The sequence below is a fragment of the Anabrus simplex genome, chromosome 1 (assembly GCF_040414725.1).
Source record: "Anabrus simplex isolate iqAnaSimp1 chromosome 1, ASM4041472v1, whole genome shotgun sequence".
Classification (NCBI taxonomy): Eukaryota; Metazoa; Arthropoda; class Insecta; order Orthoptera; family Tettigoniidae; genus Anabrus; species Anabrus simplex.
Window position 1 is genome coordinate 730,735,919 of NC_090265.1, and position 23,266 is coordinate 730,759,184.

The 23,266-nt window shown below is 38.8% G+C and overlaps 1 protein-coding gene across 1 annotated transcript; it reads left to right on the forward strand.

Moving 5' to 3' along the window:
• The first annotated feature begins 4,659 nt into the window (after positions 1-4,659).
• mRpL46 (mitochondrial ribosomal protein L46) lies at positions 4,660-6,873 on the forward strand. The gene has a single exon (XM_067146575.2). The coding sequence runs from the start codon at positions 4,882-4,884 to the stop codon at positions 5,710-5,712; it is 831 nt and encodes a 276-aa protein (XP_067002676.2). The 5' UTR covers positions 4,660-4,881; the 3' UTR covers positions 5,713-6,873.
• Positions 6,874-23,266: the final 16,393 nt, after the last annotated feature.

The following is a 23,266-nucleotide window of genomic DNA, read 5'->3' on the forward strand; positions in this document are numbered from 1 at the left end:
TCAAGCTAAGTCACCCCGATGTGGGCATTGTGCGTTACATCACCTTACGTCTGAGTGTCAGGAAAATATTCGCCGATGTGTTCACTGTCAGCAGGAACATTATACTGGCTCATCAAACTGCCCTACTCATCAACAGCAAACTGCTCTTAAAAAGCTTATGTATACAGAAAATCTATCCTTTTCCGAGGCGTCTGCTAGAAAACCCTCGACCCAATTTGACATGTCCAATAATGTCCATCATTTTCCACCTCTTCCTTCTACTAGTTCCTCTTCACCTGTGGAAACCCCCAGGAAACGTGAATTTACTCAGGTGGTTATGAAAGAGCCCCGTCCCATTCCAAAACCTGGTTTCGATAAATCTGGGTATCTTAATCTCATCAGACCCACTCCAGTGTCTTCACATACCTCGGTCTTTCCATCCACTTCATCGTCATCCTCCCCGTCCCCAATTCCGTCTACGTCCCGTAATTCTCAGTGTTTGCCTTCAGCTTCTTCTCAATCATCTAGTTCCCCTGTGCTACGCCAAAAAGCGCATCTCCAAAGTGGTATTCTTCAACTATTTCTACAACGTATTCAATTATTAGGGGACCAGCCACATGTTGCACCTACCTTTTATAAGCTTCGTGACTGTGTGCACACTATGTTCTCTTTAGATGCTACGTATCCTGCAGTGGAATGCTAGGAGTATTCCTTCTAAACGGTATGAATTACAATTTTTGATAAACGAAATTTCCCCTTTCATTATAGCCTTACAGGAGACTTGGTTTTCCCCATCCACTGAGTTTTATTTAAATGGCTTTAATGTTGAGCGTTGTGATGGTATTGGTTATGGTGGTGTTGCTTTATTTATTCACCATAGTTTATCCTATCAACGTCTTCATATCTCGTATTGTCTACCCCATACGTTTGTTATCGGTATCTCATATAATCGCCTTTCCATTATTGACCTTTACTGCCCTCCAAATCTTTCTATTTCTCATATTCAATGGTGTCGATTCTTGCAGCAATTTTCTTCTCATAACGAGCTTCTCCTCTAAGGGGACTTCAATCTTCATCATTCTATGTGGGGAAGCAGTAGTGATACTTCCCTGGGTTCTTATTTCCTCACTGCTTCCCAATCGCACGACTTTGTCATCTTAAACGATGGTTCTCCCACGCGCCTCACTCCCCCCGGCTCTCCTCCCAGTGCTGTGGATTTATCATTATGTCGTCCTGCAATGGCTTCGGTTGTAACTTGGTATCGTCTTTCTGATACACATTCTAGCGACCATTCCCTATTATTCTTACGTATGGTCTTGGTAGGTTTCCTAGTTCTTCTTCCACTCCTACATGTATCAGTAATGTTCGCTCCCTCCGTCACTTTGATAGAGTATCTTTTATTTCTTATGTTGCCCATCGTATTGAGCTTATTTCGGATACTATTTTGTCCTTTTCTACTCTCTTTCAATTTATACAAGATTATCTCGATCTTTACCATCCCTATAAACCTATTTCTTCTCACTCTTCTCGTCCCTATTCCTTTTTACGATGGTGGGACTCAGAGTGCCATAATCTTGTTCTTAAACGACGTCGCTTATTCCGGATATATAGGAAAACACTAGCCCCCCCATCATTATTTCCGTCTTAAACAACATATCGCTTATGCTAGACGAGTTTTTCTTTCTAAACGCCGTGCTGCCTGGCGATCTTTTATTTCCTCCCTAAACGCTCGTACTTCGTCTTCTCATTTATGGAGTGCAATTCGCTCACTTACCCGAGCTTCTCAATACATTCCACCCTCTGTCACCCCTCCACAGATTCTATCTATCTTTCTTAACTCACTCCTGATTATGTTGTGTCTGACTTTATTATCCCCCTGTCTCTATGCTCTTCCCGTTTTTCGGTATTACTCCAATCTATACACCTTTCTGAACTTGAGGCCACCTTGTGTAACGCAAAGAGTTCGTCTCCAGGCCCTGATTATATATCATATGATATGCTCCGGATCCTCCCTCTACGTGCTAAACAAGCTTTATTAGCTCTCTATAATAATATTCTTCTCACTACTTCTGTTCCTACCTCTTGGAATGAATTTTTTTTGGTGCCTATCCCCAAACCTGGTCAACTTCACACTGACGCTAACAGCTTTCGAGGGATTGTCCTTGGTTCGTGTATCCGCAAGACGTTTTTAAACATTCTCCTTCAACGAATCCTGTGGTCTCTTGAATATTATAATTTGGTTCCCAAATATCAATTCGCCTACTTTAAAGGTCGTTGTGCTCAAGATGCTATTAACATTTTAATTATAGATATCTTATTGGCGCAAATTCGTAAGGATTGTATTATTGCTATTTTTTTGGACATACGAGGAGCTTTTGACTCCATACCACTTCATCTTCTCTGGACTAATCTCGCACAGAAAGGTTTTTCTGCTCATTTTCTCCACATCTTGCGTAATTTTTTTACGTATCGGAAACATTCACTTAAATCCACTTATCCACTTATTCTTCTATTCCTTGTCGTCTGTCATCTGTCGGTGTTCCTCAGGGGGACATTTTAAGTGGTCTGCTTTTCGCCCTGTACGTGAGTAATCTTGAACAATTTGTTACACAAAAAGCTCGCATTCTCTTTTATGCTGATGATATAGTTCTTTATTATTCTCATAGTAATGTCGATGTGTGTCGTCATCATATATATCAGCTAATGGAGCAAGTCATTACATGGCTTACTTTTCATGGTCTTCAACTTTCCACCTCCAAATGCTGTGCAATGTGTTTTACCTCTAAGCGTAGGTTTAACTCTGAGCCACTTGTTTTCGATTCTCATGTCATTCCTTTTTGTTCCTCCCATAAATACCTTGGTGTCATGCTAGACCGCTCGTTATCTTGGAAACATCATATTACTCAGTTACGTAATTCTTCTGATACGCATATTAAAATTCTTCAAGCGGTTACTAGACGATCATGGGGTGCTGACCCTGGCACAGCTCAGTTGTTATATTCCGCTACTATTCGCTCTAGACTCGACTACTGTGCACATGTTATAGATACTGCGCCGGATTCTTTTCTTAACCACTTAAATACTTTACAATTTAAAGCCCTGGGAACTTGTGTTGGAGCATTTTTGTCTACCCCTACTAATGCTCTCCTTGTCGAGACCGGCGAGCTCCCTCTACCAATTCGCCGTAAAATTATAACATCTAAATATTTACTTAAAAGATTTGCCCTGGCTCAACACCCATTGCTTCCTAAATTGCAGTTATTAGATGAATACTCTCTTCTTTCACAGGCTCGCCGTCGTAAGATGCCTGCTTTGTTGTATGCATATCAATTTCTTCTCTCCTACAAAAATACTATCTTACGCACTGCTTCTTCTCCCTTTTATTCAGTACATTTTGACTGTTTATTTTTTGTCCCTTCTATCATTATCTCCCCTACATCTACCTTTTCCTCTTCTATTCCTGGTTCTTCGTTGACTGGCCCTCCTTTTAAAAAACTACGTGTTGCTCTAAGTGATTCTGGTGTCAGCATATATACAGACGGCTCAACAAACACTTTTGGTGTTGGAGCAGCGTTCTGTATTGTCAATACCAATGTTGCTGAACTCTATCGTTTACCCAGTGACTTTTCTATCTACACTGCGGAAATTTTTGCTATTCGTCAAGCTCTCATGTACATTAAGCATCATTCTATACCTAAAGCAGCTATTTATACGGATTCTCTCAGTGCCGTTCAATCGATCATGTCCTCTCATCTTTCTTTTAACTGGTATTTGTATCATGTTAAAAGTCTAATTTATTCCTTGCATCAATCTGGGGTGGTTCTCACTTTTGTCTGGATCCCTAGTCATATAGGTATCTATGGGAATGAACAGGCGGATTTATTTGCTAAGCGAGCTGCTCGTGATGGAAAATCCCTACTTAAACTTGCAGTTCCTCTACCCGATTTTTATCCTGTTATTAAACATTCCGCTTATCGTCAGTGGCAAGAAGATTGGACTCGATCAGCTTCTTATAAAGGTCGCTATTATTACAATATTCAGCCTTGTATTCCTCCCTATCCTTGGTATTTGAAGGGTAACTATTCTCGCCGTCACATTACCAACATTATTCGTCTTCGTTTTAATCATGCCCTTACTCCTCTGTATAAACATCGTTTTAACCTCACCCCCCACTCCTCCTGTCTATGTGGTACTCCGTATGCTGATGTAAATCATTTATTATTCCAATGCCCTGTGTATGATTCTTTTCGTCCGGCTTTTATTTCTCGTCTTATCAGTCTTCAGAAAGCTTTCCCCACCAATGTCTCCTGCTATAATACATGCTTTCAATCAATATTTGGATGACTCTCATATTCATTTGTAAATTACTGTCTTTTTATTGTTTGCTCGGTTACATACTCCTACTTCCACTGTTTTTTACTTCTATGTACTTCCTTTGTTATGTTACGCGCTATTTAAGATGTGTACATAGACATGATGCTTAACTTTGTTCTTGTGACCTTTTTAGTGAGACTCATTGCGTGTGATCTTCGTAGTGTGAATAATTGCGTGTGATTTCGCATATTAAGTGTAATATCACGATAATAAGTGTAGTGGCTGGGTGAAATAATAGAGCCCATAACCTCTCCAACAACAACAAGTATCGAGGCAGCGGTGATTGCAAGAGAAGTAGAAGAAGAAGAAAAGGAGGAGGTGAATAAACACGCGTTTCACTTAGCAACTAATATTATGGTTTATGATTTTTCGTCTTGGTGGCCTTCATAAACCACCCCAGGTGTTCGCTTATTTTCGGAAGTTTTTTTTTTCAATTGTATGAGTCTTCGTAAGTGTCTATAGTTGAGACTGAAAGATCCGCTGGTAAAATTTGACCTAACCTCACCATAGCGGGTATATTTGTACGAAATGATTCGTGTAAAAGTTGTACATTCCACTGTGAGGAAATATTTGGCTTCGTATGTTGCTCATCTTAAGCGGAATACAAATAATTCTCAGAGAAGCTACAGTGATACCAAGTGGGACTTATTGAGTGCTGTATGTTTGGAAAGAAAACCTGTTGTTACCAGTTCGTTGACGTCTATCGAAGAGAAGTATCGAAAACTTATCCAGGTTTTAGAATATGAACAAAGCTTAAAATCTGACCATGAATTGCGTAAGGAATTGGACAAGAAGAAAGCGATACTTTTAAAACTAGGTGAATTGAGCGAAGCCGAAGCAGAACAAGCTATGAAACAAACCGCCCAGGACTTCGAGGACGCGAGTCAAGAAGAATTACTTAATTTTAAGTTAGCAGATAGAGTAACAGAAGCAGACAAGCAGAATGACACAAAATCACTTGATAGGAAGTTGGATCAACATTTAGTGTTGGTAGTTCAGGAGAAGGTAGGAAATGAGTACCATTGGTTGCTGCCCCAAGGAGTGAGGGAAGAGGGAGAGACTATGCGACAGGCAGCTGAGAGAATTTTAAAGCAAAAATGTGGTGAAAATCTGAAATCATCATTTCTGGGTAATGCACCATGTGGTTTTTATAAATTCCGATATCCAAGAACTATTCAGGGAGAGAATAAACCAATTGGTGCAAAAGTATTCTTCTTCAAGGCATGGCATATTTCAGGTGATATTGATTACAATAAGTCAATTTTGAAAGATTACCAGTGGTTATGCAGAAAAGAACTATCTTCCACATTGCACAAGGAATATGGCAGAAGTATTCAACAGTTTTTAATAGATGAATAGTAGTTACACAAATATTTAAAATGTTGGCTTATGTGCAACTGATTTCTTAAGAATATTTAATATCACAATCAGACTTAACTTTATTTATTTGAGAACTGGAAACTACACTTTAGGAGGATACATATATACTGTGGTTATGCTTCTTTACCCGGTGTGCATGTTTAGAAGGCATAGAAAAATTATATGTAGCAATACTATAAGTAGCAGATAAAAGAGATGCTTCTTGTATGCTTGCCAGGGACTCACCATCCTGCCTCAAGAAGTATTACTTGTATAGAAGAAATAAAATCAAGACTGTGTAAATTAACGAAATGCAACCATTGTCTGTTTTTCTTTTAGCTGGCCATATTTTGTCCAGCCTCAAGGCTGCCACATTTACTATCTGCGCACTTTTTAGTGATAGATTTACACTCTAGTGCTGAAGCGGTCGACTTCGGTTATCTTCGAGATTCGTATTGGCAACCTTTGAAACACAAACTAAGAATCGCTTATCATCACTGTGCACCATCTGGCATACACTTTAAGTACTCGTACTGTTGTTGTTTACACAGCAAAGCCAAACTATAGAATTCATGCTAGGAACAAGTTTCGCAACGGGAAATGTTATATAGTATTATATATTGTGTGACACAGTTGTTTGCTTAAAATAATAGAGGTTTATAAAATTCATATCGATCGATCATATTATCGATTCAATTCAGATTTCATTTCCATTCAGTTGGCAGTATTAACGGAACCCTTCTTACTTTTCCAACGAGTACAAAAATCTATCACTAAAAAGTGCGCATACTATAGTAAAAGTATTTCCAGACTAATGGTTTTATTGGTCTAACCAATTGTTTTGTCATGGGACACTAAAGGCCTGTATGCCACTTTGCAGCCTAACCTGGGGGCTTACGCCTCCAGACCACCTTTGTTTGGACACTGACATTGGCAAGACTGCTGAGTGTCTTTTGGTGCTGTTCAAGCCACTTCATTCTGTATCTCTAACCAAACTTCCACCCACCAGGTGTGGGAGCTTTACCAACATTGTTTATCCTATGTTGTGATTTCTGTAATATTAAGAAAAAGCTGTCTTGTATGAAATGCTTTGGTTGAAGAACATAACATTTCATTTATATGTCTATAAAAAGTAGTAAATACACAGTTATTGCATCTCAACAGAGTTGAATTTTAACTAAATTTGCTTCCGTTACAATAATTTTAACGGTATATAGTTGATCTTGTAAAAGTATGCGTAATAAGTACATCAGCATTTGAAGAAATCTACTTTTCTTGTGTTGCCCCTTTCATTCTTCTTCCATCTACAAGCCAGAAATATGATTATCCAGGTTTTAGTATAATCTTAGAATGGGCAAAGGTATAATTTCCCTCTCAGCCAAGACCAGTAAGGCATGGCTATTTTCTCTTCCTATTTACTAACCTTACTTCCTCACATGATTACCAGGTCAGGTCCCCTACGGGCGTCAAATAAAAAGACCTGCACCTGGCAAGCCGAACATGTCCTCGGACACTCCCGGCACTAAAAGCCATGCGCCATTTCATTTTATTACCAGGTAGGATATGAACTTCATGGTTTTGATCTGTATTGAATTGTGATCACAGTAATAATTAAACTTATGTTTTAATGGTCCACCTTTTCAGTACTATATTGTGCAATGTTTACATTACATTTTTAATCTTGGAACTAGTTTTGGGCCGATGACCTTAGATGTTAGGCTGCTTTAAACAACAAGCATCATCACAACAACAAGGAACTAGTTTTGGCCTTGGCTGGCCATCATCAGCCATAATATAAAACTGTACAAATACATCTAATGACTAAAACAAATATACAAACACAAATGACGTTAAAAGGATCTGGGATGAGCTATGTGCACAACACGTAAAATATGAAATGGATGTGTTGCATCATGTTAAAATGTTAGTACTTCGGATTACAAATTTCTACCAGCTGCATTCTATGAACTGTCATATATTAATCATATCTTCGTGTGCCGTTTTTGACAATCTCCATCAGGATTTTTCAAGATATTTTAATAAGAAGCAATAACATTTTAACATGATGCAATACATCCAAGGACTTTAGAGCCTTATTTTAATTTCATATTTTATGTGTTGTGCGCACAGTTCATCCCAGATCCTTTTAATACCTTTTAACGTAATTTGTGTTTGAACATTTTGTTTTAGTCATTACGTGTATTTGTACAGTTTTATATTGTGGCCGATGATGGCCAACCAAGGCCGAAACTAGTTCCAAGTTAAAAATGTAATGTAAACATTAGGTAATATAGTAATGAGAAGGTGGACCATTAAAACATAAGTTTAATTATCATTGTGATCACCAGGTGTTGAGTAAACACTCGCGCGGTGTGTATAATCTGGAATAGTGACAAAAACCTATTGGTCTTAACATGACGTAGTGCTTCTTGAATGGAGTGTGCGTCCCAGTGTATCAGGGGTACTGTTTCATGTTGGACCATTAGCCTGCATTATATTGTTTGGTACATTAGTTGGTAATGAAATCTGTGTTGAATTCTGGGAGTGAAGGCACGTTTAAGAAATTTCAGTCAAGAACATCATCAGATTCTATCAAATTACACCATTTTAAAATATAGGGCCTATATACAGTCGAACTTCCTTTCTGCGGACACCGTCGGTTCCGAGGAAAATTGGCCGTTACGAGAGATGTCCGCTAAAACAAGTTTGTAAAAATAATCGAACCTGAAATATTTCTGTGTTAGTATTTCATAGAGAGTTATTATAAGTGATTTTACATCATTTACAAACATTACAGCTTTGTGAAGTAATCCATTGTTACTCATGTTTAACAGACAACTGAAATGACACTGTATTTCTGTCAAACTAATTAGCGCCTGTACTGTCCTTTCCTTCGGAAGTTGACTATCCGAGCTCGACCTTATCAGTGACAATCCGAGTTATGAATAGAATGATGCAAGAAGGGAAGAAAATCCGCAGGTAACTTGTGAGTCAACAGTCTCTGGCAGCAATTCTGGGCAATTAGAATTCTCGGAATGGACCCATACACCACTAGGTAGAACTGCATTCCGATGTACCTTCTCTCCCCTTGCACTCGAAATAGTACAAACATTCAAAAGGGATTTCCTTACGTTTGAAAAATGGTTTTAAAAGAAAGGACGAAATGTGGTCCGGCGTAATAAGTTGTCCTGCAACGTGTCAAGTGTCCACTCAAGTCAAGTGGACGGGACAAATGGTGATGTCCGCTGTTCGAGGTGTCCGCTTATATGAGGCCAATTTAGCACTTGTCTTATGTAAAATAAAATTGGTTCCGAGGAAAATTGTCCGTATGGGGAGGTTCGACTGTTTAAATTGATGAAAATTGTTTAGAAATTCAGAAACATTTATGTTTAAATTCTGTTTATATCCTTTAATATTTGAGAGTGATAACTTATCTCAGGGAGCCTCCGTGGCTCAGACGGCAGCACGTCGGCCTCTCACCGCTGGACACCGTGGTTCAAATCCCAGTCACTCCATGTGAGATTTGTGCTGGACAAAGCGGAGGCGGGACAGGTTTTTCTCCGGGTACTCCGGTTTTCCCTGTCATCTTTCATCCCAGCAACACTCTCCATTATCATTTCATAGCATTTATCACTCATTAATAAATCACCTTGGGAGTGGCGACCCCATTGTAATAACAGCCTATATATGATTCATTCATTACATCCCTGACCCGGTCAATAACTGTAAAACAGGCTGTAGGTTTTCATTTTCAACTTATCTCAGTGAAATGCTCTGCGGTGTGTCATCCTTGCCCGTCTTAACGAGAGTGTGGTGCAATATTCTGTCATTGGTACGAGGCCAGCTGGGCAATTTAACAGTAACTTCCTGTTACGTAATGCTTTGGTGAAGTCAACAGCTACTTTGAATTGTATTTTTAGCTTTATTGTATTGTTGTTATCGTGTTTGGTAAATTATATGCAGGGGGGGGGGGGAATGATCCATTTACTGAGCTGCGTAATTTACTGATAATTACATCATTTTCTGGTATATTTTCAGTGATGTCAACGCCATTTGTGGAAATATATTTGTAATTGTATTATTATTGTATATTAGGGGAGTAAATGCAACTTAAATGAAAGTGTGAAATTGAATTAAAATCTCTTTTTTAAAACATTATTTTTAGTTAGTGTTTTCTCCCTAGGACCTTTTTAATGGGTGTACTGCTCTGCCATTTTTACAGACCGCCCGGCTAACAATCTAGACATATGATAGTTACATTAATATGAATACATATTTGAGTCGTTGGGTGCTCCAAATTAAAACGTAAATACTGTAAAACTGTTTATTTAATAATCTTCGTTATTATCAGCAAAATTGCATCAATTACTGTACATCGGAGTTTATGTTTAACTTGACTATCACGTAGTGTCCTACACAAGTGGTGTATAGATTAGCGTGGAATCGCATGCAAACACTAGATTCTGTATGACATTACAAACGCGTATGGCACTCCCTGCAACCGAGTCATAAGCCCCAGAGTTACATATTTATGAACAAGCACTAGAGTAGAACACTAGTTCCAAATACTCTTATGCCTTGTTCGTGATAACACTAAAATAGTTCAATTTTGCAGTTAATGTTTATCTGCCTTATCTTATTGTCAGTGCCCTGAGGGGGATTAATAGAGATTTTATCATATTCAGTTTTTTTTGTTTGTTTTTTTAATTCCTCTCCTGCCACCCAATTGTTGAAAATTTCTGGGGAGATCACTGTTCATGATATATAACCTACTGTGGTGGCCAAGATGCCGAGTAAATTCTCTGAACTTTTGAACCCTCTCGCAGTGGCTGAGTAAAATCCAAGCACTTCACCAGGAACACCATGGAACTCGCACTAGGAAACAAACATCACAAGTTATATACAGCGAGGGCAGGAAAAATAATAGCTAAAGTAGCAGACTGCTGTGATGTTGAAAAAAGAAAGTGAACAATAATTGCTCTACTCTGTCTGTAAGTTGATGGAACGAGCTGCCACATACACGGGAAAATCTGTTTCCACAATTAAGAGTTTTGGAACATTTTCTGACTCTCATCCTGGCAAAAAGAGGTAGGCCAGTATATTTTATGGATAATAAAGGAAAAAATAAAAATTGGGATTTTGTTTGGGACATCTAGACTCTTGTCATCTTTGTCTTGTAGAGTTTAATTAATTTCCGATAGGTGGCAGCGCTTTAACTAGCTTTCAGAATGGCATCTGTAATGGAGGTGCATACCAAACAGAGAGCAGTTATTGAGTTTCCTTTGGGCAACACAGATATTCATAAACATTTGCAGAATGTCTAGAGAGACCTGGCAGTGGACAAAAGCACAGTGAGCCTTCTCCACAACAATGCAAGACTTCATACAAGTCTGCACACCCGACAGGAGCTCACAAAACTTAAGTGGACTGTCCTTCCTTATCCACCCTACAGCCCATATCTCTCGCCTTCTGACTTCCATCTCTTTGGCCCAATGAAGGATGCCCTCCGTGGGAAGCACTACGCGGATGATGGGGAAGTTTTCGATGCAGCACGACGTTGGCTCCAACATCGACTGTCAAGTGGTACCATGCAGGCATACAGGCCCTCACATTACGGTGGCGTAAAGCTATAGCAATGAACAGAGATTAAAAATGAAAACCTACAACCTGTTTTACAGTCATTGACCGGGTCAGGGATGGAATGAATGAAACATACATAGGCTGTTATTACAATGGGATCGCCACTCCCAAGGTGATTTATTAATGATTGAGAAATGCTATGAAATGATAATGGAGAGTGTTGCTGGAATGAAAGATGACAGGGAAAAGCGGAGTACCCTGAGAAAAACCTGTCCCACCTCCGCTTTGTCCAGCACAAATCTCACATGGAGTCACCGGGATTTGAACCACGGTATCCAGTGGCGAGAGGCCGACGCGCTGCCGTCTGAGCCACGGAGGCTCCTGAACAGAGATTATGTTGAAGAATACGGTATTGTAGCGAAAGGATTGGGGAATAACATGGTGTATTTGAATCATCAATAAAACCAACCTGCTCTTAGAAAAAAAAGTGTTGCATTATATATTGAACTTCTTTGTACCTTGGCAGACTGGTATAGTCTGCGGACCTTTTACCGATATTACTTTGTACGGGGGTGAGGAGTAAGGAGGGATCTCTTCCGGTTCCGGTTATATCGCCAACTGAATGGAAATGAAATCTGAATTGAATCGATAATATGATTGATCGATATGAATTTTCTAAACGTTTATTATCTTACGTCAACAACTGTGTCACACATACATGATTTAACATTATATAACATTTCTCAATGTGAATCTTGTTCCTAGCATGAATTCTATAGTTTGGCTTTGCTGTGTAAACAGTAGTAGTACTAGTACGTACAGTGTACGCCAGATGTCGCACAGCGATGCTTAAGCGATTCTTAGTTTGTATTTCAAATGTTGCCAATACGAATCTCGAAGATAACCGAGGTCGACCAATTCAGCACTAGGGTGTGCATGTATCACTAAAAGGTGCACGTACTATATGTAAACCACCTTCTGGCTTGGTGAGGAAAGCAACAGGGAACTACCATATTGCTCATTTCCCTCATACACCTCTTCAGAGATGCCTAGCCCATTTGTGACAGCTAATGGTGGATCTGTAGAGGATTCAACCAGCTTTCAGGCTGAGTACTCAAAATACATACAATCAAATATTATAAATCATGCAACATTTTCCATACTGCCTGCATCAACAGTCTCTGCCACTGGCTGAAATTCATGAAATATGGCATCACTTGCAGAAAACTCAAATTTGATTTCCAACTGTGGCAAAATGGAAGTGTTGCACCTCTCCAGCCCCCTCAATATCCAGGGTGGCTCTTTTTATTATGCACCCCTGTTGATTTAGACCATTTGAGTGTCACTAAGAGACATCTCATGGACAGTTGGTACAGTGACTGATGTAGCAGAGCGCCAGTAGTTCGAGCAAATCTTATCCTGTTTATATGTTTCTCAAAAGTACGACTGCATACTAAAGAGCTCCAACACCACAAGTTTGAGGAGTCCACATGCTGTTTGTTTACCCCTTCACTAACCAAGGATGCGCGTCTGTCAGAAAAATAACCCCAACCTAGCAACACTAGAAATAAACCCGTGCCAATATTAGAGTGAGCACCTGTACGTTTGCTCCTGACCTTGACCGATGTTTCAGTTGTTGAAATGAGGAGTGTGAGAGAGCCTGCTGAAAACAGTGGTATGAAAGGTCTGAACCAGTGGTGACCAGCACCGCGGATTTGGCAGTGCTAGAAGCAGCGTTGCATTACGTCGAGCAACTAGCAAAAGCTAATGCCAACTGATGCTATGTTTGTCAGAAGATGGCACAATATTATTCCCCTATTCATATCATATCATCTTTATTTTCCTCCAGATCTACAGTATTGATACCTTATTGATCTATTAAAGGAGAAAAATAATAATGCCCAACCTAGACAGCTTATGCTAACATACTCATAGAATAATTCTCATAAAATAAAAAGAACTAACATAATCGGTACCTGCTGCCAATTGGCGCACAGACATCTCCCTCACAGAGAGCCGATAGCCATGGTAATACGGCAATAAAGGAAAACAAGGGAAAAAGGCAATAATAATATAAATAATAATAATAAAATCGCAATGAGGCAGGATAATAAGAAACTAAAATAATAACATATTAGGCCTACAGTGAAGAGTACAATAGTGTCGGCAGACGGCATCTGCACTTTAAAACAAAGTGTATATCACTTCTGGCCTGGTTTACAACTCAGCGCAATCCTTCCTGAACACTGACCTCTCTGTTGCTCTACTTAAGTTGCAAACCTGGTTTCATGTTACATCCACTGTAGTGCCGGTGTGCAATTATTCTCCTTACATTTCATTGCTATCGTCCACTGTTAAACTCTATTCTCTCGCTATACTTATTATCTTTTAAAATTCCAGACAACTCGCCACATTAAATGAAACCATCTCTCTTGCCATTCCATACATTACCAACCAAATAATACTATCTCCTTATTCATTTGACAGCCTTAACTCATCACAATTTTTACATTCACTCTACTACCTTATTCACTCACAGTTAACTTAGACCATAAGCTTCTATACCATCCATCTCCACATATTAACTTTATCACAAAACCTCACGATTATTTACAAAGTTACCACACATGCCATCACAAGTTTGAATCACAATCATCCTGCAACCACTTGTATTCTTACCATTAGCTTTTACCCTTATCACCTATCCATTTTACAATCACTCTCTTCCTTATTCACTAGCCAAATACCCGCCTCATCTTAATCACAGCCTTCCAATACCATCTAATGACAGAACTTAATATACACACTTTACCGCCTACTAATTTAACTACTTAATCGCCCTTGTCACATTTATGAATAACATACACACTGCACTATTTTCATGTGTTAAACAATTTACTTATTACTGCTGATTTTTTTTTGCTTCTTGTCACTATGCTTTCGTCCAATTTATTCTTCTTACCCCATATCTCTCTTGGGCTCAAGTTCACCAGGCACCTCTTGCTTCTTCTTCCTGCCTCCAAGCTGTATTTTCACTTTGTTTATGTGTACTTGTCACATCTTGTGCTTCCGCCCCCCACAATCACTCCCTGTATATTCCTTTCTTCTCTCGCACTGGCCTCCGTCCTCAGCTCCTTAACTAATGCCCTGATCTCCCTCCTCATCTCAGTTGCTGCTTCCCTGGCTCCTTCTACGATCGATTCGAAGATAGCATGCACGCCTTCCTCTGTCCTGCTAATTTCTTCTTGCTGCAAGCTCTGTTCCAATGCCCTATTTTCTTTGGTTTTTTTTCTTTGTCCCCATGCCCGTCTTCACCAACTTTACTGCCTCTAACTTGCCTTTATTCCACTTTCTTCACCATTACCACTTCGTTCTTCATATTCTTTTCCATTTCTCATAATTTTATCGCTGTCCAAAATCTGGTCCATAGTCCATTGGTTACCACTAATTGTTGACCCTTAATGTAGACCCTTGCATTCTAGCCCTGACCAATTGTTTCTTCAGAGTGTTTATATTCTTTATCCCTTCTCTTCCCATGTCACTTTTAATCCAAATTTTTGTGTTCCGTATATTGTCTGCACCTCTTCTCACTACTTCTGCCATCAGGGTGGAAAACAGCTTCACTTTTATCGGCCTATTACTCCGTTTTTTACCTATCCTTTCCACATAAATATCTACTTCACTAAAGTTCATTTTCATCATTTTCTGGATGACTTCCACAACTTTGTAGGTTGTCAACACTTTGTCCTCACCTTTTTCTTCCGGCACTCCATATATAAATAAGCATTTCTTCCTGCGTTCTTGGCTACTTTCTTCTATTTCTACCTTCAGCTTCACCACCTCTTCCTCCATCTCCCTTATTTTTACCTTGAGTGATATAATTTCTCTCTCGTTGATTTCCACTTTGTTCATTGTTTCGTCTGTTTTTCCCTGTATCCAACGCCTCATATGTTCAAATTCTTTCTCTTGTTCCTTCATCATATTTTTTATCTGCTCAAATGGACATACTTCATCCACAACTTCTTTAACCACTCTTCTTATGACCTCCACGTCTTCCCAGTTCATGTTGCCACTGGAAGTCGGGCCGGGGTTTACCTCCACATCCCCTATAGCTAGCAGTACCATAATCACCGCTGCCACCAGTATCATCTCGCCCAACATTCTTGTTTCCACTTTACCTCCTTCATTCCTGGCTGTTTCCTTCTTCCATCTCCCCTGCCATCTTCCAATAACTACCCGATATTGATCCACACCAATCATCTTCCTCTTCCCTCCCGTCTTACTTTTCCACTCACCAGTCACACTCCACACCGGCTCTACCGGCACCTCAACTCAGCATGTTTGCCCCGATCACTGACTAGGTCAGACTGTTATTCCCCTATTTTAAAGCAAAAGAGTGGACAGTTTCCTTAAAATTTAAATTTGTGTTTGTTTTAAACTTGGTAATGTTAGCCCATACCTAATACAGGTATGTTCTGTACTGTACTGTTTAACTCTTTTTATATTTATTAGACACTTATGCACACATTATCCTTTGATTTGTTGTTCTTTCTTCTTTTCTGTCTACGGCAGGGAAGTGCTTTCAGCATAAAAATGCCTTCATTTCACATGATGATTATGTGATGAAATGCCATGGAGAGGGACTGCATTAACACCTTGGTGAATTAGTGCCTAGAATATGGTAGTCTGAAGTAGGCTCTATAATTGTGAAAGCAGCTTGAAGCATATTCTAACTATGGTGGATCAGTGTTTCCCTGTATCATTTATTTGTAAATTATTGCCTTCCAGTAAGCAAAACATCGTGATCTGATCTTGATTTGAACATGTGTCTCACACCGTTTTCTTGTCAAATGAAAGTTTGTTTATTTTGTGGGTTCCAGCAACCTTTGTTCCCATTTGCTGACCAGGTCTTAAGTGGGTATCTCTCTCTGGTGTAGTTTCTAATAAGTGTGTTTCCCAAAATGATCTGTCAATATAAGATCTCTTCCTAAATATGCCATAGCTTTGGCTGACCATGCTTCTTGTTCAATGTTCTCGCTAAGTTTTCAGAGACCGCCCGGCTAACAACCTAGATATATATTAGTTACATAATATTAATAATGCATATTTGAGTCATTGGGTGCTCCAAATTAAACGTAAATACTGCAAAACTGTTCATGTAATAATCATTATTGTCAGCAAAATTACATCAATTACATCAGAGTTTAAATGTATAGCTTGACAGTCACATAGTGTGCGCAAGCGATTTATGGATTAGTGTGGAATCACAAACGAGCACTCAATTCCACATGACATTAAAAACCCACATCAACTGAGTGATGAGTCCTGGAGTTAAATGATTATGAATGAGCAGTAGAAACACTAGAAGTTCAAAATACTTTTTTCTCTTGTTCGTGATAACACTAAATTTTGCAGTTAATGTTTACCTGTCTGATATTACTGTTAATGCCCTGAGGGGGATAGATTGAGATTTTATTATATTCATTTTCTACGCAACATCCCCCGCCCGCCTATTCGTTCCTGCCACCCGGCTGATGAAATTTCTGGGGAGATCACTGTAGTTTATTATCTTGTGATGGTTTCCTTCATGTCTATCACAAGAAACTGTTACAGTGTGTATGTCAAAAACATATTTCGTAGATGAATTCTTGATTCAGAAGAGTTATAATTTCCAGAAGTCAGATTTCCATTGTGTTTATGATGTCATAAAAGCAGTTAGGAATACTTCGCATTAAATTAAATTAGGCCGCTACTGGATTTCTTCATAAATAATAACTGAAGTAGACCACAGAGCTGGCAGATATAAGTGCTGATCTAGTGAAACCCATCTCAGATTTACACTGTTATCAATATGACACGACCATCCAAGTTTATCGACAGTGTGCAAGCAACACTGTGTATCTCACATGGATACGCAGTCCGTCAGAACACTGCTCGTTGCGTTAATTTTCCTATGCTAATATGTAAAGAAAAATTAACCTTATTGTACCGTATTGTAGGAATGTACATGTTCATGAAGTATTTACACACTTCTAAAGGTTCATTTTCCTTTACACATTAGGACAGGAAAATTAATACAACGAATGTTGTTCTGATGGGCTGCATATCCATGTGTGGCTGGGAGGCGTGACCAGTCTTAAAAAGGAAACTGATTGGAAGAGCATTGTTGGATACGAGGTATGGCTCGCACGCTATCGATACATACATTTAGTACATAATATCCAAGGGGCATTCCATGTGAAATCGGACAGTAAGAATAGTATTTTATATTTGAATTGATATCTTAGGGAAAAACTGGTTGGAGACTTTCATTTCTGCACAATATCAACTTCTTCTGTTCAACAGTATGCATTATATTAAATATATTGAATATAGTATATTTTCCTTACACTCCACTTTTCACAGAAATATTACAAAAATAGGGCCTTCATTTTTTAATAGTTGTTCAGATACTACTATATATAGGGAGACCCATACTACTTTTTGCATCCCTGAGTAACTGAATAACCGATCTTTCACATGAGGATGGTGTTCCTTGTGAGGCCTGGACTATTCAGTCATATTAGTTCATAAATCATCTACCACAGACCAATAAAGAGATCACCTACAAAGAAATTGTATAGAGTTTTCATGACAACAGCCATTACTCCAAATACCTGTGTTTCTCTTGTCGATAGCAAGTGCATAGAGTGACAAATTTCAGTTGTTAAAATATTTCCTGTGTTTTTGAGGGCTTTTAGAATAATACACACATGCTTTTTGGTGGAATTATGTTTTTTTTACAACAGAGAATTTAGTGAAAAGTGTTTGTTCCTTGCGACCCACTACACAGTCATGAAATTTTTATGGAGACCATGTTTGAGGCTATATGATTTTGTTATTATTGACTTGGTTCTGTTCAGGGGCCGAAGTGAAGTGTTTTTAAATTGCTTGACAGTGTTTCAAAGTGTGTTTATGCCTTAATAATATTTGTATTGTATTAAAGATATCATATAATGACAAACTAACTGATGAACAATTGGTTGCTGCACTGGAAATTCTTGCAGTACCTGAAAATAGTGAAGATGGACTGGATGATTTAGATGATAGTGATGAAGAGTTCAGGACGGAAAATATAATCTTTTCAGATGGCATACCCCCTACGCCTTTCTCCAGACAACCACCAATTGTCCCTGTGCCTAACCAATCAACATTTGGTACCGAACAACAACCGCCCACTGAGCGTTATTCCACTCAGCCACAAACATCTGTTAGTGTAGAGTCTGTCTCAGATGGTGCAAAACAGAGGGATCCTAAGTGTATTCCTACCTTAGCAAGTCAAACAACAAAGTGAGATAAAGAAATGTCATATGGAAAAGAGAATGCATGCAACGGGCTGACGAAGATCTCAAATTTTCTGGCATAACAGTGTTACCAGATGAAATACGCGAGTTGGAAACTCCCTTCCAGTTTTTTAGCTTCTTTTGTACAGAGCAGTTTTTAGAGAAAATATGCAGTGAGATTCATAAATACAGTGTTCAATTAGATCCATATAAGCCTTTCTGTCTGACAACAAATGAGCTGAGAAAGTATCTGGGCATTTGCATAATGATGCCACTAGTTCATGTGCCTCATATTAGGGAATATTGGAATGAAATTCTAGGAAACAGTACAATCAAAGAAACTATGCCACAGAAGCAGTTTGAAAAGATTAGAAGGTTCCTGCACTTCACTGATAATACTTATGCAGTACCACCAGGGCAAGATGGGCATGATAGATTACATAAGATCAGTCCTTGATCACGTAAATGAGAGGTTTTAAGTGCCTCTAGAGGAGTTACTTTCTGTGGACGAGCAAATTTGTGCCACCAAAGCTAGACACTATCTAAAACAATTTATAGCCTACCTGATAATCCCCACAAATGGGGGCTACAAACTCTTCTTTCTTGCTGGAGTAAGTGATTTCAGTTATAAAGTGGAAATATACAGTGGCCTAGAAAATGATCTTCTTCTGCGAGCTCCTTTGGGAGAACCAGACCTTGGTGCAAGCTCAAACATAGTGATAAGATTAACCAAAATTATTCCAACTGCCACTATAAATTATATTTTGATAATTATTACACGTCTCTTCCTCTTCTTGTCTATCTTGAAAAGAGACAGATTCATAGTCTTGGCACCTTTTGCCGGAATCGTTTTCCTGGAGTGAAATTGTCAACAGAAAAAAATATGAATAAGCCTCGTGGGAGCATTGAAGAATGCACAGCTACAATAGACTGAGTGGACATAACAGCAGTTGGATGGAAGGACAATAAGCTAGTCTTATTGGCCTCAACATATGTCGGAGAACAGCCAAAGATTAAAGTGAAACAATTTGACAGGAAGGAGCACAAAGCAATTGAAATTGACTGTCCAAACATTGTTTCTGTTTACGATCACCACATGGGTGGTGTTGATTTGTTAGGTAGCCTTGTTGGAAGGTACAGAAACATCATGAGAAGCAAAAAGTGATATTTTAGATTGTTTTATCATCTACTGGATCTTTAGTCGTAAATGCTTGGCTTTTGTCTACGAGATGCCTAATTGAAAATTTTTTCAAACAATGTGTTTTGTACATACTGTACATATGTGCCCTTTATTTTCTTTTGCTTTGGAAGGTTTATTTTTTAATTATATCTTTACAAACATCCCTCCAATAAAGTATTTGTCTTCTAACAGTTCTCAAACACTATTTTTTCCTCAATGCGCAGTTTTCCTCTTAAGACCCAAACCCCTTTTTAAGCCATAATCTTTACATTTTGTAAATATAATTTTTTGGCTATTTTTCCACAAATTGGTACATTATAAGTAATAAAATTTTTCATCAAAATTTGAAAAATTGCACAGTGAAGGGTTAATAAGGAAACTGATCGGAAGATCATTGTGGGATACGAGGTATGGCTCGCGCACCATTGATACATAAATTTAGTACATAATATCCAAGGGGCATTCCATGTGAAATCGAACAGCAAGAAAAGTATTTTATATTTGGAATTGATATCTTAGGGAAAAACTGGTTGGAAACTTTCATTTCTGCGCAATATCAACTTCCTCTGTTCAACAGTATGCATTATATTAAATATATTGAATATAGTATATTTTCCTTACACTCCCACTTTTCACAGAATTATGAAAATAGGGCCTTCATTTCTTAATAGTTGTTAAGATACTACTATATATTGGGAGTATCAAAAATTAATGGCAAAACTTTATGAATGGATTACTCATACAGAGAGAAAAAGAACATGGGTCTGGATATGCATTACTGGAGTGATGCGAACTTTGCTTGGTCATCACGTTCTCCTGACTTTTACCTTGGGGACAGGTTAATATTTGACTGCTGTTGATAATGTGCGCACATTGTGGCAGCCTGCCAGACAGTACAAATGCATCATGCATTTTTGATCGTGTCCAGCACTGAATGCGAAGAAGAGCCGAGGCCTGTTTTCAGGCAGGAAGAGATCACATTGAGCATTTCATCTGATACATGAACAGTGCGTTCCAGCTAGCATTGCAGACTTACTCAGTGTAACAGTGTTATTAAAGGTCGAATAAAACTGTAATTATGTATTTCCAGACCCATGTTGTCATACCCTTTTTTTATTTCCTTCTCTGTATAATAATGAACTCATGCCTAAAATTTAGCTGTTAAATTTTGATATCTTCATGGGGGTGATTATTGTTTTAAAGAGGGAGTACCACTAGGCATTGGTTGTGGCATCATACACAACCATTAACCCGGCTCAAGAGAGATAGGGTCACTGTCCCCATCCTTAAGTAATTCTTGTCTGGCGCATCCACGTTGTGGGGGTAGGTATCCTCCACATCAGTAGGCTGGTGTGAAAGAGAGCTAATTTCAGGCAGGGACCCAGTCTCACGGGTTATAACGTCAAATCCATGCCCAGGGTTACGGGTAAAAACCTTAACAGCATCTTAGGTAGAGAAGGAGACCTTCGGAATGGTGAAAATGGTGGATGAGGCAACCTATCCTCTCTGGGGAAAATTAGAAGAGGAAACCACTGCCTTGTGGAGAAGAGGGATCTTCAAAGGCTAAGGGAGAAAACCCCGAAAGAAAATTCTCAGATGCGTTAGGCTTAGCAGGTCAGCAGATGAGTAAATTTGTACTTGCTTTCAGCTATAATACAAACTTCGGATGGCAGTTTAAAAATGGAATTGACAAGTCTCTGGCTACAGTTGCATAGTATGATGGTAATGTTGACGTTCGTGCAAGTGTTAGATCAGGGAACAAAACCCAATTTGCAACAATAAATATTTTAACAATGAATGAGAAGGAAAATGAATTGATCGACCTAATGGAGAGACGAAAACTCGACATCCTGGGATTAAGTGATGTAAAATGGAAAGGGGAAGGAACGAAGAAACTAAGAAAGGGGTACACCTTGTACTGGATGGGTAACAGTAAAGAAATGGAGTGTGATTTATAATGAATCAGAATGTTGAACTAATACCTGAAGTTGAGTATGTAAATAAAAGAATTATAATAATGCACATACGTGTAAAGAAGGAACTACTGAAGATAGTATAGGTGTATGCTCCACAGACAGGATGTAGCGTGGAAGAAAAAGATGACTTCCTCAATGAACTGGAAACACATAATTGGAGATGGGATCATGATAATGGGAGATCTGAATGCTCATGTGGGAACTGATAGAATGGGATACGAGAATGTTCTGGGCCCACATGGGTATACCCTTTTTTTATTTCCTTCTCTGTATAATAATGACCTCATACCTAAAATTTAGCTGTTAAATTTTGATATCTTCATGGGGGTGATTATTGTTTTAAAGAGGGAGTACCACTAGGCATTGGTTGTGGCATCATACACAACCATTAACCCGGCTCAAGGGAGATAGGGTCACCGTCCCCATCCTTAAGTAATTCTTGTCTGGCGCATCCACGTTGCGGGGGTAGGTATCCTCCACATCAGTAGGCCGGTGTGAAAGAGAGTTAATTTCAGGCAGGGACCCAGTCTCACGGGTTATAACGTCGAATTCATGCCCAGGGTTACGGGTAAAAACCTTAACAGCATCTTAGGTAGAGAAGGAGACCTTCGGAATGGTGAAAATGGTGGATGAGGCAACCTATCCTCTCTGGGGAAAATTAGAAAATAAATATAGAACCGTTAATACAGAATATACAGACAGCAAGACTAAGATGGTTCGGACATGTAAAAAAGAATGGGAAAAGAACAGGTAGCAAGAAGCGAATTAGAAAGAGAAGTTAAGAGAAAGAGACCAGTTGGATCAGATTTGGAAGGACATTAGAAAAGAAGGTGGAGAGAAACTGTTGTACTTTTGTATCAGAAATAACCTGATAATCCAGAACACATGGTTTATGAAGAGGAATAGCCATAAGATCAGCCGATATAGTTGGGATGGACAGTATGGATCACTCATTGATTTTATAATAACAGACCGAGAATGGGGAAGATAAGTCACGAATATGAAGATAATCCCCAGTGAAAGTATGGAAGGTGATCACAGATTATTAATTGTGGAATTAAAACAAGTAAAAATCCCTAAAATTGTACTGAAGAAGAAACCAAGGATCAGGATTTGGGAATTGAAGGAGGAGGATAAAAGAATGACATTCCAAGATTGTAAAAAAGGAAGTTGCCCAACACAAAAATACAAAGTAGAGAAGAAGAGTGGGACAATTTAAGACAGACATTTGTGGAAACAGCAACTGAGGTATGCTGAAAAACAAAAGCAAAGGTTAAGGGAAAGGAGGCACAGTGGTGGACAAACAAAATAAAAAAAGAAATAAAAGACAGGAACAAGGTGAAAAAAGAAATGGATAAGGAAAAGCAAAAAAATGTACCAGAGGGATAAGAATAAGATAGAATGGTTATGTGTGGAATACAAGAGGAGTATCAAGGAAGAAAAGGAGAAATGTTGAGGAGAGTTTACAAACAAAATTGAGCAACATAATCGAGGAA

Excerpts from the sequence above, each read along its gene's own strand:
- mRpL46 (XM_067146575.2), top strand. The coding sequence starts at position 4,882 with ATGATTCGTGTAAAAGTTGTACATTCCACTGTGAGGAAATATTTGGCT.